The sequence below is a fragment of the Hemiscyllium ocellatum genome, chromosome 2 (assembly GCF_020745735.1).
Source record: "Hemiscyllium ocellatum isolate sHemOce1 chromosome 2, sHemOce1.pat.X.cur, whole genome shotgun sequence".
Classification (NCBI taxonomy): Eukaryota; Metazoa; Chordata; class Chondrichthyes; order Orectolobiformes; family Hemiscylliidae; genus Hemiscyllium; species Hemiscyllium ocellatum.
The window spans coordinates 147262885-147279920 of NC_083402.1; the positions used below are offsets into that span (position 1 = coordinate 147262885).

Sequence of the window (17036 nt, forward strand, 5' to 3'; positions counted from 1 at the left end):
ATTTACTAGGCCTCAGCTGAATTATTGTTAAATTCTGAACATGATACTTCAGAATGGTTGTCAAGAGGGTGCAGGTGAGATTTACTTGAATGATACCAGTGACAGGAGTCTCCCAATTTATGCACATCCAACTTTCGAATGCTCATACTTATGAACAGGGGTGTAATTTTAAAGACCTGACGTGCGATAATTTCCGACACTTAGAAACAGCTGCTTTACATTGTCCTGCAGTGAGTTTCAACTTGCACACAAATCTGAATCTAGAACAGGATCTGATTGTAACCGGGTTACTGCTTGTCTCTGGAAAGACCAGTGATGCGGGTGATGTTCTTCTTGGTAGAAGATTAAGATGTGCCTTGGAGAAATTCAAATGGTTTTGACAAATAAATAATTTCTAGACAAGGAAGGGTTTAAGTTAAAAGTCAAGAGAACCAGAAGCTACCCAGTTCTTTTTGCACAACAGGTTATGATAACTTGCTGGAAGGATGATGAAAACAGCTTAAATAATAATTTTCAAACGGGAATAGGATTAATGCTGAAATGGGAAAAAGGCATTGAGTTTGGAGCAGGGCAGTGGGACTAATGTAACAGTCCTACCAAAGCTTTGAGACAGGCAAGGCGATATCTAAAATAACTGTACAGAGGCTAGTCTCCTGTCACCGAGTCACCCTTTATTTGTATGTGCACAGTACATGGGCTCTGACTGGACTGATCAGAGCTAAGCCCTAGAGACATTCCTGTTTATACCTGTCAGCCAGGGCTCCCTGATCTACTGCAAACCCACTGGCTCCTACAGCTACCTGGACTACACCACCTCCCACCTTACCTCCTGTGAAAACACTATCCTTTTTTCCCAATCCCTCCACCTCCACCTCCACCGCATCAGCTCCCAGGAGGACCAATTCCACCATAGAGTATCCCAGATGGTCTCTTTCTTCTGCAATTTCCCTTCCCACGTCGTCGATGATGCCTTCCAGCACATCTCATCCACTTCCCGCACCTCCGCCCTTGAATCCCACCCCTCCAAATGCAATAAGGACAGAATTGCCCAGTCCTCACCTTCCACCCCACCAACCTCTGGATATATCGCATAATCTTCCGCCATTTTCACCAAACAGACCCCACCAGCAGGGATATATTTCCCCCCTCACCCCTATCTGCGTTCTGGAGACCATTCCCTCTGCCAATCCCTTGTTATGGCCACGGCCCCGACCAACCCACCCTCCACTCCCGGCACCTTCCCTTATCACCACAAGAGGTGCAAAACCTGCGCCCACACCTTCCCCCCTCACCTCCATCCAAGGCCCCAAAGGAGCCTTCCACATCCGACAGAAATTTACCTGTACTTCTACACACGTTGTCTTCTGTGTCTGAGTCCGATGTGATCTCCTCTACATTGGCAAGCCAGGACACCTACTTGCAGAACGTTTCAGAGAACATCTCTGGGACACACACACTAAACAACCTCACGGCCCTGAGGCCAAACACTTCAACTCCCCCTCACAGTCCACCAAGGACATGCAAGTCCTGGGTCTTCTCCGCTGTCTAACCCTAACCACCCGACGTCTGGAGGAAGAAAGCCTCATCATCTGCCTTCAAACCCTCCAACCACACGGGATCAATGTGGCTTTCATCAGTTTCCTCATTTTCCTTCCCCCCACCTTATCCCAGATCCAACTTTCCAACTCGGCACCACACTCTTGAACTGTCCCACCTGTCCATCTTCCTTCCCACCTACCTGCTCCACCCTCCTCTCCAACTTATCAGTATCACCCCCACCTCCATCTACCTATTCATTTCCAGACACCTTCCCCCAGCCTCACCCCCTTCCCATTTTTCACTCATCCCCTTGGGCCACAAGCCTCGTTCCTGTTGAAGGGCTTATGTCGATTCTCCTGCTCCTCAGATGCTGACCGACCGGCTATGTTTTTCCAGCACCACACTCTTTGACTCTAATCTCCAGCAATCTCAGTCCTCACTTTCTGCTCCCTTATTGAGTTGGTAATCTGAGCCAATCAGGGATCTCACAGTCAATGAGATCCACCTGGCCCTGGTTTGAATCACTACAGTTTGCTTACACGCTGCACCCTTGGCTGAATATAATAGGGTAGGTACGGAGGGATTCCTTCATCAAAGCCAAGTAATTTAAAACAATAAGGCTAAACCTCTGTGTTAGAGTGAAGCAAATCAATGGCTTAACCTGTGAGAGCTGTGGAAATCTGAAACTTGCTCATCCAAAAGGCTGTGGAAACTGGATAAGTGTACGTTTTCAAGGTCGAGATTGTAATTGTTTGGCTAAGGTATGATGTAATGAATGTAAAATATTGTCAGTTGTTTGAAGACGTGTACGAAATTGACTGATCTCATGCCAGAAACGTCGATTCTCCTGCTCCTTGGATGCTGCCTGACCTGGTGCGCTTTTCCAGCAACACATTTTCAGCTCTGATAACATCTTGAACTGACTTAATATGCATCGGAAAATTTAGGAAGTGACTGGAGGCTTATTTTTATTTAATTTCTTTTAACATTTGAATAATGTGGAAAGGTAAGGAAGAAAACTAATAGAATATTCCAGAATGTTTTGAGAATACTCAACCTGAAAAGGTAGTGGAATAAGATTTAATAGTAACTTTCTAAAGAGATTGAGACATATTCTTGAAAAAGAGAAATTTGCATGGCTCTGAGCAAGGAGCAGAGATCGGGGTGGTAGGGTTAGGGGTGGGGGTGGAAATAGTTGACAGTGACACACACAATGGGTCAAACAGCCTCCTTTATTTTATGTAATTTTGCTTTAGATCCAGAGAAAAAGAGTGTAAGAGATAAATCAAGAATTTACAATTCAAGTGACAAGATCACTCTGGTTGGTTGTAGTCACTGCGCTGTGTAAAGGCTGGAGCTCAGGTTAATGAGGAGGGCTGTAGACATTCATATTTTGCTGTCCAGAATAAAGGAATTAAGGTAAGCACATCTGTTTTGGAAATCCAATAGGTTGCTGGAGCATAAATCTAGCAGATTTGCCTCTGGAGGAGGAAGAGCAATTGCGGGAGGAGAAAGCAACTACTGGTGTAGTGCGCCATTTAAGTTTTGACTTCTGAAAACAAACGAGACTTTGAGATGGGCTGAGGCACAACCACTAATCATAGAATTAGGTGAGGAAAATACTACCATTGCATAATTCCATCATTGTATACTTTAGGCTGTGCCAATCTAGCTCATGCCTCATTTAAGAGGAACCAAATGAAGCAGGTCATCACTACTAATTACACAGGAAGGGTTACTCGATCCGAACATTAACTCTGATTTCTCCCCATAGATGCTACCATGCCTGCTGAGCATTTACAGCAATTTCTATTTTTGTCACTTATTACACACCAAATTTGTATTCCCTGCAGATTTTGAAATTGTGTCCTGACTCTCGAAGACCAAGTCAATCAACTACAGTACTGGTCCTAGGGCTGAAACTTTGGGATCTCTTTTGGGCACTTCCTGATAGTCTGAAAAGAAATCCATTTGTCTGATGTTTCATTCATTCATCTATTTTATGTACATGCTGATACTGCGCTTTTTCTTCACATTCTCTATTGTCTCAACAATAATATCTATCAAGTGAGTCAAACACAATTTGCCCTCAAAGGTCTATGCTAGCTAATTTTTTGTTAGACAAGGCTTATGCAACGTAGTTTTCTCCCACGTTGTTGTTTCTAAAGATCTTCCCCACAAACTATATTGAACCAACAGGTCGGTAATGCTGGGCTTACCCCTCTCTTCTGTGATGACCAAATGTCAGAAAATTTCCTATCTTCCAGTCCTCTGGTTTGATCATCTCCTGCTGTAAGGCTGCAATTTACAACAGAAGTCTCGGAACAGCTTTGAACTAGCTTTGCAAGGAGGTATGCAAACTTCTAGGAATAAAACAGTGTGAACTATCCCAGAAGGCCAGTATTGTGTTGAATTTCTTGGTCACTGGCCCATTCAGTGAAACAATGTGCAACACCTGTTAGCTTCGTTCTTGTATAAGGTGAGCACTTAGTGGTCTGCTTGGAAGTTTAACTCAGTTCATAATATTTATGTAATGGACCATTACTTTGGACTCCCCAAAGTATTTTAAGAAGGTAGCCTACAACATAACTTTTTTTCATTTTAAAGGCAGGTGTGAAATATTGTGTTCCAGAAGTGATGTGATTGGTCGAACTACTTGACGTTAAACAGAACACAATTTATTTAAATACTGTAGTTAGAATATAAACAGAAGAAAGAGGAATTTAGAATAACATAACTACTGGAAAACTTAATTGAGTAATAGGTACAGTAATTAACTGTTCCAATACAGTAATATCCCCTAAACACATCCCTCAGCAAAAAGGATAATTCTGACACAGATTCTGATATACAATTCTCCAATCTGAGAGGCAAAAGCACCAGGAGAAAATTCAGAGAGAGTAGCAGCCAAGAGACCTTCACTTAGGCTTCCAACTCTTTCGAGACCCTTTCTGATATTACTGAAAAAAAAACAAAACGCAGAGATCTGTATCTGTGAGAGTTGACCACCCCCATTCAGGTTGTCAGAAAAAAGCAAACCTCACAAGTCTTTTACACAAGTCACCTTCAGTAACCAGTTTGCCTTACAGCCTCTCTTCCGGAAAAAAGCAGGACAAAAATCCTTTTAAAGTGACAGCACCATCACAATTTTATATAGAAACAAAAAAATTGAGTGTGCACCAGTAATTTTTTAATGGATGGCTAGGTTTCCTTGATTTCTTGTGTAATAGCTTTCACTCAGGGGGATAAACAGACTCCTGCTCTTAATCCACGTCATTACATCAATCCAAGGATTTCACTCCCTTAATGTCCAATTGGTGTGCGATAACAGTCCCTATACCTGTCAATGCACTGTATGCACATTTTGTTTGAAGAACAGTGAGGTTAAATATTACTTGAGAGGTGCATATCTCAATGGGGAAGAAGACCAAAGGGAGTTCAAAATACAAGGACACCAAGCCACAGGTTAGCAAGATTACAAAGAAAATCCAAGTCTAGGATTTATTTTGAGCGAGAAATAATTGAAAATAGAAATGTTCTGCTCAATCTGAATTCAACCTTGATTAGATCCCACTCACAATACAACATACTGCTTTATCTCTGGTTTTAGCTAAGACCACTGCCTGCACTATGAAATACCAGTGTGGAATAACTGTGGTTGTGGGTGTCTCCACATACATTGTCCCTGTTTTAGTTTACTAGTTATCTCTAAGCAAGGCTGCTTAGCTCTTTGTGCCCTGCAACAATGCTTACGTTTACATCTTGACTAGTAGGATCTTAGAACCAATTCTCCCATGCAGTGAGTGAGTCCTCTCTTTTCACTTGCTCATTGTAGACAAGTATCTTGTTCCTGACTGGCGTCAAAGTTATTGATCAGTTACAACACCATGGTGTGCAGAATCTCATCATACTACATTCCTCCTGCCCCTTCCACACCAAAGTTTCTCTCTACATTATTCCAGTAGTTTACATCTACTCATCTGCATAGTCTTTGCAATCGTTAATGTCATTATTAACAGCATAGTTACCATTTTCACTGTAACCACCATTAACAGATCTCTTCACCCCTTGCCCCATCTCCAAGTCCAAAGCATACAAGTCAAGACAATCTGAAACTTTGACTGGATGTCCCAATCTGGTTCACTTGAGTTTTACGTTTTGGTGATGGCTATGTATCACATTTGGAATAGATGTATGACCTTGTACACCAGCTGCTGTAGCATCAGTATGGCTCTCCCATATTCTGTTATAATCATACTTGGTCTCAATTTACTTGACTTGAGTAAGATTAAGGGTCTTCTTGAATTTCCCATCAGGTGTTTTGAAAATACAGAATTGCATTGATCTGTTTGTCTGATGACCATGCCTTCTCACATCCTGTCCCTGAAGCAGACTTTCTGCCCTAGTTTTATCGATGACTGAATGTTTGCCCTATGCTTACAGATGTATCACATCTGCTGATTTTTCTTCTGGCATTTCTCAAGTGGTCTTTCCTCCTCATGGCCTTCCTCCCAGGTTCTGATCTTAATTTTACATCTTCTGTTCCTTAGACAATGGATGTGTGCACACTTAAGTAAGATGTTGTTCTTAACGTTTATCCCACCACTAAAATAAACAAACTCTCATTTCACTTTTTATACAGTGAGGATATTTTTGTTAATTTTTTCATATTGGATTCAAATTAATGAAAGGTGTAACTTGTTATTCTCAAAAATGTCTCACAGTATAAGAGCTTTCAACAGATTTTTTAAAAACTTTATATATTTATATTTGATTTATACTTCTAAGTGAAATATGTTAGCACATGATTGAATGTACTTGTACAATACAACTATATAAACAGAGATCTGCTGGAATAAAGACAGTCATGGAAGAACATTGATTAGGACAACATATAAATATATGGACATATAAACCTGAGAAGGAGAAAAAAATCCAAATAGTCCATGAGGATTACTCAACATCATGATGATTAGAGACTTGAGATTACATTCATCTGTCCCACCACTGCACCTCTGTAATCGCCAGTAAATGGAACCCATGATAACTTTAGCACAAAGTTTGGTATTAGCCCAACCTGTTTCCATAATACACCTCACTATCTATAGGATGAATGTAAATTCTTAGTGGTGTTTGACAACTGTAATGAGCTGAAATGATATGAGTACAAAGCTATTTATTTCCTGGAACAAAGTGATAAATTAATTTTATTTATACACAATTATTGAGGGCTAGATCTTTGTTAAGTAGATTGCAGAACTAATTTATTCAGTTTGCTTTATTATATAATTGTTATAACATTGAAAGTGTGTACTGTGCCTTTGAGACTGTGAAAGCTGTTTTGCATTCCGAGCTTACAGGCGCCTGTCATGTGACTGACTAACAGTCTCAGTCTGTACTGGAAAATTGAAAATATGTAACATTTGGCTGTGAAACAAACACCTGCGTTTTGGTTGCTGCTTTGACAACCATTTGAATTTAGCCAACCAGTTTAAATTATGCCCCAGGATACTAAAACACAATCAAGTTTGAATTTATTGTTTTTTGCAACCTCAAACCAATGAGACGATCTGATGTTATGGAATAAAGAAGCAGACATTTTGAAAGCTAGAAGTGAGACCAACTGCCATCGACAGAGTAACTGCCAGCAAAACACTCTCTATCAAAGGTACCTTTTTCATAAGAAACATCTTTGCAGTCAAAGAAAACCCGTGGGAGATAGACACTGATGACAGCCACTGTGTAGTTTTGACATTAAGTTGATGTAGGTTTAATATGGGCTTTTATTGGAAAAGTATATCATTATAGAGTTGGAGGCAGATAACAAGTATTTACGTGAAAGGAGGCTTAGAGTTGTAAATACTTGTCGTTTAATGTTCACTTTCAGAGTTAAAGAATAAATTGATATTATTTTCTTTAAATAGTGGAATTTGGGAGTTCTCTGTCACTCATATTTTAACAGATTATGAGGTGAGGTGAGCTTTTCTAGGTGTCTGATTCAGTTAGCAGAAGGATTCACAGCTGTGTTGTAACAGTCTGGGGGTTCGAGTCCAGGGTTCAGATAGATCCAGTCTGAGATGTGGAGTATGAAAGGTCCCAGCAGATTTAAACACTTGCTGATTAGTGTACTAAATCTTTAAATAAAATTTAGGTGAGACAGTTTGTTTAATTTCGATTACTTGTGATTGGTTGAATTAAAAATGGGAGAAATGGCTCTTAAAATTGCTAAAGCCGTTCTGGGGTTTGAAGATGATTCCTAAGTTTTCCAAGAAAGTTTAGAAAGACAGAAAAAGGTAATACTTTCAGAATTAGCAAATAGCTTAGAATTGGGTCTAACCAAAGATAGAAGTAAAGCTAAAATTGTAAGTGAGTTAGTCAAGCACTTTTCTAACTTAGAGTTAGAAAAACTTAAATTATAATGGAGGAAAATGGAGTTAGAAGAGAAAGAAAGGGAAAGAAGAGCCAAGAGATAAGAAAAGGTAAAGCCTTTGATAAGGTTCCCCATGGTAGGCTGATGGAGAAAATGTTAAGAAGGCATACGGTGTGTTAGGTTTCATTGGTAGAGGGATTGAGTCCCGGAACTGCAATATCATGCTGCAACTATACAAAATGCAGGTACGGCCACACTTGGAATATTGTGTACAGTTCTGGTTGCCCCATTACAGAAAGAATGTGGAAGAATTGGAAAAGGTGCAGAGGAGATTTACCAGGATGTTGCCTGGTCTGAGGAAAGGCTGAGAGACTTGGGTCTGTTCTCATTGGAAAGAAGAAGGCTAAGGGGGGATTTGATAGAGACATACAAGATGATCAGAGGATTAGATAGAGTGGACAGTGAAAGGCTTTTCCCTAGGACGATGACGTCAGTTTGTATGAGGGGACATAACTATAAATTAAGGGGTGATAGGTTTAAGACAGATGTCAGAGGCAGGTTCTTTACGCAGAGAATGGTAAGGGTGTGAAATGCCCTGCCTGCCAATGTAGTCAAGTCAGCCATATTAGGGAGATCTAAACAATCCTTAGATAAGCACATGGATGATTTTGGGATAGTGTAGGGGGACGAGCTGAGAATAGTTCACAGGTCAGCGCAACATCGAGGGCCGAAGGGCCTATTCTGCGCTCTATTGTTCTGTGTTCTATGAGAGAGAAGAAAAGGAGAGGGAGAAGAAAGAGAGAGAGAGAAAGAAAGATACAGAAGATTCTTAGCAGAGCAAAGAGGGAGAAAAAATAAAAAGAAAGAGCAAGAAAGAGAGAGAGAAGAAAGGGATAGAGAAAGAGAGGCAATAGAAAGAGAAAACAAGAGAAAATTTGAACTTCAGAAGTTGCGACTTAATCAGGAATATCAAGTTAACATGTTGGAGATGAAGAGAGAAGGGAGTGATACATACAAATATGTTAAACTCTGCCCCATTTTGATTAGAAAGGTGTCAATTCCTTCTTTATTTCATTTGAAAAATTGTCCAGACAGATGGAGTGGCCAGAGATCTTGTGGGTCATGCTAGCTCAGACTAAACAGGTCGAGCTAGCGAGGCATATGTATTGCTATCAGATGAGATGTCAAGAGATCAAGAAATTAAACATTTCTTGATCAAGAAATAATTAATCAAGAATTTATTTTAAGTGCTTATGAATTGGTACCAGAGGCATATAGACAGCGATTCAGAAACACAAAGAAGGAACCAGGTCAGACTTACGTTGAGTTCGAAAGAATTAAACAAAGTAATTTTGATAGATGGGTGCGTGCCTTAAAAATAGATAAAACCTATGAGGCTCTAAGAGAGATTATTCTGCTGGAAGAGTTTAAAAACTCATTTCCTGAGATGATAAGAATTCATGTGGATGAACAGAAAGTTCAAGAAGTGAGAACGGCAGCAGAGATAGCAGGTGAAAATGCATTCGGGCATAAAGCAAAGAATTCGGCAAGAATTTCATCCTGTGAGGGATAGAAACTGGCTGAAGAGGAGATCCTACACTACAAGACAAAGAGTAGAGCACGTTGATAATAGTTTACCACAGGTGAAAGAAGAGGCACAAGAGGGTGAAAAAGAGGTGAAAGACCTCAGGGGTTTACATTGTGGTAAAGTGGGACACATAAAGTCACAGTGCTGGTCATTGAAGACAGGCACAGTGAGAAAAGATGTGGTAAAAGAGACTAATCCAGTGTCATTAGTGAAATTAGTAAAAAGAAACCCAAAGAAAGGTCTAAGAGTTGAAGGAGAGTACACACCCTAGGCAGGGGCTAGGTTTGGAGTTAGTACTTGATCTCTATAAACACTTCACCCCTGTGGATAAAATTTACTCAGAAAGAACAGAGGGAGAAGAGAAATAAGTTATAATTTTGAGAGATGTAGGATCAAATCAGACTCTAATAATAAGAGATGAACGTATTTGCACTCTTTTTGACATGTTACCAGAGAGAGTGGTAATTTGTGGGATAGATGGACAGAAATTTAGCATTCCCTTATTTAAGTTCAGGTTGGAATGCCAACTCAAGACTGGGGAAGTAAAATTAGGAGTGATTGACAGAGTGTCAGTTCCAGGTTAGTGCAGAGGAGAAATGGGCAGACATGCACCAGACTGTGTTGCTGGTAGCATACAGCCAGGAAGTGTTATGGGTAGCACATGGTGGGTGGCGCGGTGGCACAGTGGTTAGCACTGCTGCCTCACAGCGACAGAGACCCGGGTTCAATTTCTGCCTCAGGCAACTGTCTGTGTGGAGTTTGCACATTCTCTCCGTATCTGCGTGGGTTTCCACCGGGTGCTCTGCTTTCCTCCCACAGTCCAAAAATATGCAGGTTAGGTGAATTGGCCATGCTAAATTGCCCGTAGTGTTAGGTGAAGGGGTAAATTTAAGGGAATGGATCTGGGTGGGTGGCTCTTCGGAGGGTCGGTGTGGACTTGTTGGGCTGAAGGGCCTGTTTCCACACTGTAAGTAATCTAATGTAATCTAATCACATAAATTGCCAGTAGGAGGTTACCTAGGTGTGAGGAAGACTCAGGTTAAGGTACAAAAGCACTTCTATTGGCCTGGACTGCACAAGGATGTGGTTAACTTTTGCCGTACATGTCATGCATGCCAAATAGTGGGTAAGCCATAGGCAGTAATTAAACCAGCACCTTTGTTACCAGTTCCTGCATTTGAAGAACCTAACACATGGGTTATGATTGACTGTGTAGGTCACCTCCCTAAAACTAATACTGGGAAACAGTACTTGTAACCATAATGGATGTGTCTACCAGATTTCCGAAGATAATTCCACTGCGCAGTATGAAGGCAAGAAGGGTGGCTGTTATGAAGATGTGGGTGTACTGTACCTTTAAGAGAGTAAAAGCTAGCAGTGACAGCACCAAGTGTTCTTAATAAGATACAATGTAAAATGTGCTCCAGCTACTGGGCTAGCTAGTTGCCTGGGAACAACAAAACAGATTCGAATTCGGCTAATCAGTTTAAATTAGACCCTGAAAAATACCAAATCCCAGTCAAGTATATTGACAATCTTAAAGGCAATCACACAATCTGATGCTTTGGGATATAAGACTGGGGAAAATTGAAGAGTTAGGAGGAGAACTGCCACCAGACTAACAGTTGTAGACTGCTAGTCAGAACTGTCTGAGAGATACCTGTCTAGATAAGGAGTTTGCACAGAGAAAAACCTCAACACTGACCTGGAGAGCCAATCTACGGATGAAAATAAAGAGAAGACTTGACCACTGGCTGGTTTTAAAATTTGAATTTTCCTGTAAATCATAATCGGGAGTTTAATCGGACTAATATTTTAGAAGGAAATGTAACAGATAGGTCAGAGAAAGGAATTGTAAATAGTTGTTAGTTATTCTCTGTTATACTTTAAGAAATAAAGTTGTAAATTTTTACTTTAAATAGTTCTTGGTCACGCGAATTTTTACAGATTACCGCAGGGGATCAATCTTTTCTGTGTTGTTGGTTCTAAATTAAATAGGAGGATTTACCCTGTCATAAAAGTGGTAGAGCAGTTAATAGCTTTCTTCATGTGGCATGGGCTACCCAGAGAGATTCAATCAGACTAAGGGACTAGTTTTACTGCTAGGTTGTTTACAGAGGTCATAGATAGCTTAGGCATACAGCACTTTAAATCAAATGCATATCATTCTGAATCCTAGGGAGCCTTAGAAAGGTGGCATCAGACCCTGAAGACTATATGAAGAGAGCACTGTCAGGTTGACATGAATGACTGGGACAAAGGTATCCCATTTGTATTGTTTGCCATTAGAGATGCCCCAAATGAATCAACTCAGTTTTCTCCCTTTGAGTTAATATTCAGACATGAAGTGATAGGGATTTTGAAAGTAATTAAAGAAAAATTGACAGGACCGAAGTCAGAGATCTCACACTTGGATTATGTATCTGTGGTGAGGGAGAGATTAAGTTGGATCGGTGAGTTAGCTAAACAGCACCTGAAGAGGGCACAGCATAGCATGAAGCAAGTGGCAGATAAAAACTCTGAGATTCTGACATTTCTCAGTAAAGATGCCAGACAGAAAAAAGCTGTATCAGGTATTTTGTGTGAATATGTTGAAGCCTTGTTATAATAGAGACAGGGAACTGAAGAAACAGGCGTTAGTTACTACCTTGCAGAACGAGGAATTAAATCCAGATGTTATGGAGTTTGATGGGCCTTAAATTATGTTAGACAATGAGCAAGTTCATGAGGAGTGGAATAAGTTAGTGAACTATCTGGTCAGGAGCAAAGAACATAGTTGAAAGGTTTGTTGCAGCAATATGAGGACATATGCAGGTTTATGATGGGGAGGACTAATACTATCGTGCATGAGGTGTAAGTTGGGAATGCTGTTCCGATAGAACAACATCCATACAGGCTTAATACTTTCAAAGGCACACAGGTCCAGAAGTAAGTGGATGCAATGCTGAACAAAGATATCATTGAACCGAGTCAGAGTGAGTGGCGTTCGCCAATCGTTTTCATCCCAAACCTGATGAGAATCAACAATTTTGTATGGACTATTGGAAGGTCAATGCCGTAACAAAATCAGACTCATACCCAATACGAAGATTGGTGGACTGTATAGAGAAAGTTGGACAAGCCACTTACATCACCAAGTTGGACTTACTGTGCGATTATTGGCAGTTATCTTTAACAAGATAGTGAAAGAAGTTTCTGCATTTGTAACCCCAAATGGGCTATATCAATTTATAGTGACGTCGTTTGGAATGAAGAACGCACTAGCACATTCCAGAGACTCATAGACAGAGTTGTAGTTGGGTTACCAAACTGTGCAGTTTATCTGGATGATGTCGTGATCTTTAGTGAATCATGGAAAGATCACATGGTACAGTTGTCAAAGCTCTTTGAATGATTACGAGAAGCAAAACTGGTAATAAACCTAAAGAAAACTGAATCCATGAAAGCAGAGGTGACATTCTTGGGACATAACAACGGTCTTGAAAGGGTTTACCCCAAGAAACACAAAGACAAAGGCCATCAAGGAATTTCTACAACTACTCTCAAAGAAAGAGATGCTTCGAATTTTGGGACTAAGTGGATTCTATCAGAAGTTTGTTCCCCACTTCAGCAGCGTGGTGACACTGCTAACAGATTTACTGAAGAACAACGCAAAATTTTGGTGGACAAAACAATGCCATGAGGCATTTGACAGTTTAAAAGCAGCATTAACCACGGCATCAGTTTTAGCTACACTAAAACTTTTGAAACCATTAACAGTTGCAATTGATGCTAGTGATATAGGAATTGGAGGTGTACTGCTACAGGAAAATGATGATGGAATTGAATGACTAGTTGGTTACTTTTCAAAAAAACTCAACACCCACCAGAGAAAATACTCTGCCATTGAAAAGGAATTATTGATTTTGATACTGGCCTTGAACATTTTATTTTTTACATGACAAACAAAGTGTCAGAGACAGTTGTGTACATGGATCATAACTCTCTTACATTCTTGGAATGATTTAAAGACAAGACTCCAATGAAATAGTCTCATATTTTTATATTAATTTACAAATTGTATATGTTGCAGGTTGTAAGAATGTGACAGCAGATGCATTATCGCGGATTTAATGGATAAAGTACGGATAACATTTAAAAGGCATCTGGGTGCGTATGTGAATAAGAAAGGTAGAGAGTGTGCAAGTCAGGCAGCATTTGAGGAGCAGGAGAGTCGACGTTTCAGACAAAAGCCTTTCATCAGGACATTACATTCCTGATGAAGGGCTTTTGCTCAAAATGTTGACTCTCCTGCTCCTCAGTTGCTGCCTGACCTGCTGTGCTTTTCTGGCACCATATTCTCTATTATAATCTCCAGCATCTGCAGTCCTCACTTTTGCCGATATGAATAGGAAGGGTTTAGAGGGATATGGGCCAAGTGCTGGCAAATGAGGCTAGATTAGGTTGGGATATCTGGTCAGCATGGGTGAATTGGACCAAGGGTCTGTTTCTGTGCTGTACATCTCTATGACTGTATAAGATTGAACAGATACCAATGCTCTTTTGTGTGTGTATGCAGAAATTAATATGAATTTAGATTAATATCCTATATATTTCCTTGGAATAGGGGTTAAGAAGTAGAAAAAGATTGATGTAATCTTTTTATTATGCTGGTTTACTTTCTCGTATCAGGGAGATGTTATGAAGTGGAAGGCATATCGTGTAACTTTAAGGGAGAGTAAAAGCTGTTTTGCACTCAGAGCTTGGAAGCACCTGTCATGTGACTGACTAACAGTCTCAGACTGTACTGGAGAATTGAAAATTTGTAACATTTGGTTGTGAAATAAACACCTGAGTTTTGGTTGCTGTTTTGACAACCATTTGAATTTAGCCAACCAGTTTAAATTATGCCCCAGGATACTAAAACCCAATTGAGTTTGAATTTATTGGTCTTGCCAACTCGAACTAATGAGATGATCCAATGTTATGGGAATAAAGAAGCAGATATTTTGAGAGTCAGACGTGAGGCCAACTGCCTTCGACAGAATAACTGTCACCTTTGAGAGTAACTGGAACACATTTGCAGCAAAAGACCAAAGACAACCCGTGGGAAACAGACACTGATGACAGCCACTGTGTAGTTTTGACATTAAATTGATGTACGTATAATATGGGCTTTTATTGGAAAAGTATATCATTATAGCGTTGGAGGCAGATAACAAGTATTTACGTGAACGGAGGCTTAGAGTTGTAAATAGTTGTTGTTTAATGTTCACCTTTAGAGTTAAAGAATAAATTGATATTACTTTCTTTACATAGTGGAATTTGGGAGTTCTCTGTCACTCATATTTTAACAGATTACGAGGCGAGGTGAGTTTTTCTGGGTGTTTAGTTTAATTAACAGAGGGGTTCTCCGTATCTATAGCTACTCCTGCATGAAATCAAAATAGTCATGGCGTGAAACATTGCTGTTTTAACTATTGTACAGTTTCCTTTCACTTACGATACAAAAAATTTGTAAAGATAGATCTAATTGTCTTTATCTATTTATATCAAGATCAAAGGGTCTGTCTCAATTCCACCTCAAACAATAAAGCTGCCAGATGGGACCTTCTCTCCTTATAGATTTGATAACTCGACAATTAATCAACACTTCTTTCTCAGGTGGGATATATTGGCTGCTCCCTTTAAAATGTGGCATTTTTGCATCTGCCCTGATGAGTGCAACATGAACAAGTTTAAGTTTTTCCCCATTCTTCAGTAATGCTGTAATGTAATTGGGAAGGTGGTGGTCTAGTGGCGTAATCACTGGATTGTCAGTCCTGATACTCTGGGGACCTGGGTTCAAATCCTGCCAAGGCAGATGGTGGAATCTGAATTCAATTTAAAACAAAATAACAGTCTAATGATGACCATGATTCTATGGTCAATACTTGGGTGAAAAACTCATCTGGTTTACTAATGTCCTTCCGTGAAAGAAACTGCCATCCTTACCTGGCCTGGCCTACATGTAACTCCAGACCCACAGCAATGTGGTCGACTCTTGATTGCCCTCTGGGCAGTTAGGGATGGGCAATAAGTACTGGCCTAGCCAACGATGCCCTGATTCCATGAATGAATGAGAAAAGCTGTACTGTATTTTCCTCCTGTTGGAAAGGATGGGCATCTGACTGAGTCACTGCTGAAAAAGATATTACAATTAACAATATTAAACCTAGGCATGTTGACCTTTATATAATATTTTTGCTAGGGAGAGACAGATAGAGAGACAAACACACACACACACACATAAAAGAGTGTGTTGAAAAGAAGAAATGCTGAGTAAATGAGCTGCAGGGAAGGGAGATGTGATGGGAATAAGAGCTGTTTAGTGAGTGCATGAATGTGGGAGAAGATGGAGGGCCAATTGAATGAGGCTAGTGGAAAGGGTCACTGTGTATTATGACTGGGAGAAAGGCCATACAGTGAGTAGTTAGAGGGGATTGTGAAGAGGGGCTGTTGGGTGGCCGTGAGGGAAGGGAGAGGGTTTATTTCAATAGAATCACTCTAAACACGGAAAAATGGGACAAAATTATACAATAGCCTCAGATTAATGTGTCCCTTTAGTTGATCAAGAATTGTATACAAAAAGCCATCTTCAGGAAAGAACTAAATGGGCATTATGAGCTGGCAGTGGGGGTAACCTGCAACAGGTTTAACAGTTGGAGTCAGAGACTCGTACAGCAATTAACATTGTACTGAGCTGTTTTACATCAGAGGCTATTCATATTCGGTCTATTTGAAATGGAAAGCATAGTTATCAAATAAAATAGTTCAACTTAAAGTGAGTAAACAATTTACTTAAAAGATAACAAGATAGAAAATAAAAAATGAGATGTAGAACAAGAAAAAGATCTTATCTGAAATTTTATTTCAATTTACATCAAAAGTTATTGTTGGAATTTTTTTTCTTGAGGTTTTCATTCAGTCTTTAAGGATACACATGGGCAATCTTTTATCCTTCTTAGGTGCCACATGTTAACTCTATATTGTTAAAGATAGCTGTCATTGTAGAAGTAGGAATGAATGCAGTGAGAAGAATTTGTATGTTATATATCATTCCTCTCTGTATCCAAGGTAGAATTCAACACACAATCAACAGATTTATTTCTCTTAGGCAGACAAATTGTTATTAATCACATTTGTTCCTTTTTAGACTTTCCAGTTTAAATTGTCGTCTTTTGATTTGATTACTTCTACTGTCACTTTTGACATCCAACTTGAATATCTAAGAGTCTGATCTCCAAGAAAGTCTTAGTGTTGATTATGCAGTTACACGTTTCATAGAGTCAGAGAGTTATAGAGGTGCACAGAAACAGACCCTTTGGTTCAACTTGTCCATGCTACCCAGATATCCTGAATAAATCTAGTCCCATTTGCCATCATTTGGCCCATACCTCTCTAAACCATATGACAATAAGAAAAGGAACAGAAGTTAGGCCATTCAGCCCATCGAATCTGCACCACCATTCAATCTTGGCAGATATGTTTCTCATCCTCATTCTCCCACCTTCTCCCTAT

General features: G+C 39.9%; 1 protein-coding gene across 1 annotated transcript in view; it reads left to right on the plus strand.

Moving 5' to 3' along the window:
• The window catches only part of glis3 (GLIS family zinc finger 3), a 558527-nt gene that overhangs the window by 126272 nt on the left and 415219 nt on the right, over positions 1-17036 (plus strand). The window contains exons 3-4 of the mRNA XM_060846791.1: positions 10136-10142; positions 10507-10520. Of these exons, the coding sequence (XP_060702774.1) occupies positions 10136-10142; positions 10507-10520 (21 nt within the window). The remainder of the gene's footprint in view (positions 1-10135; positions 10143-10506; positions 10521-17036) is intronic.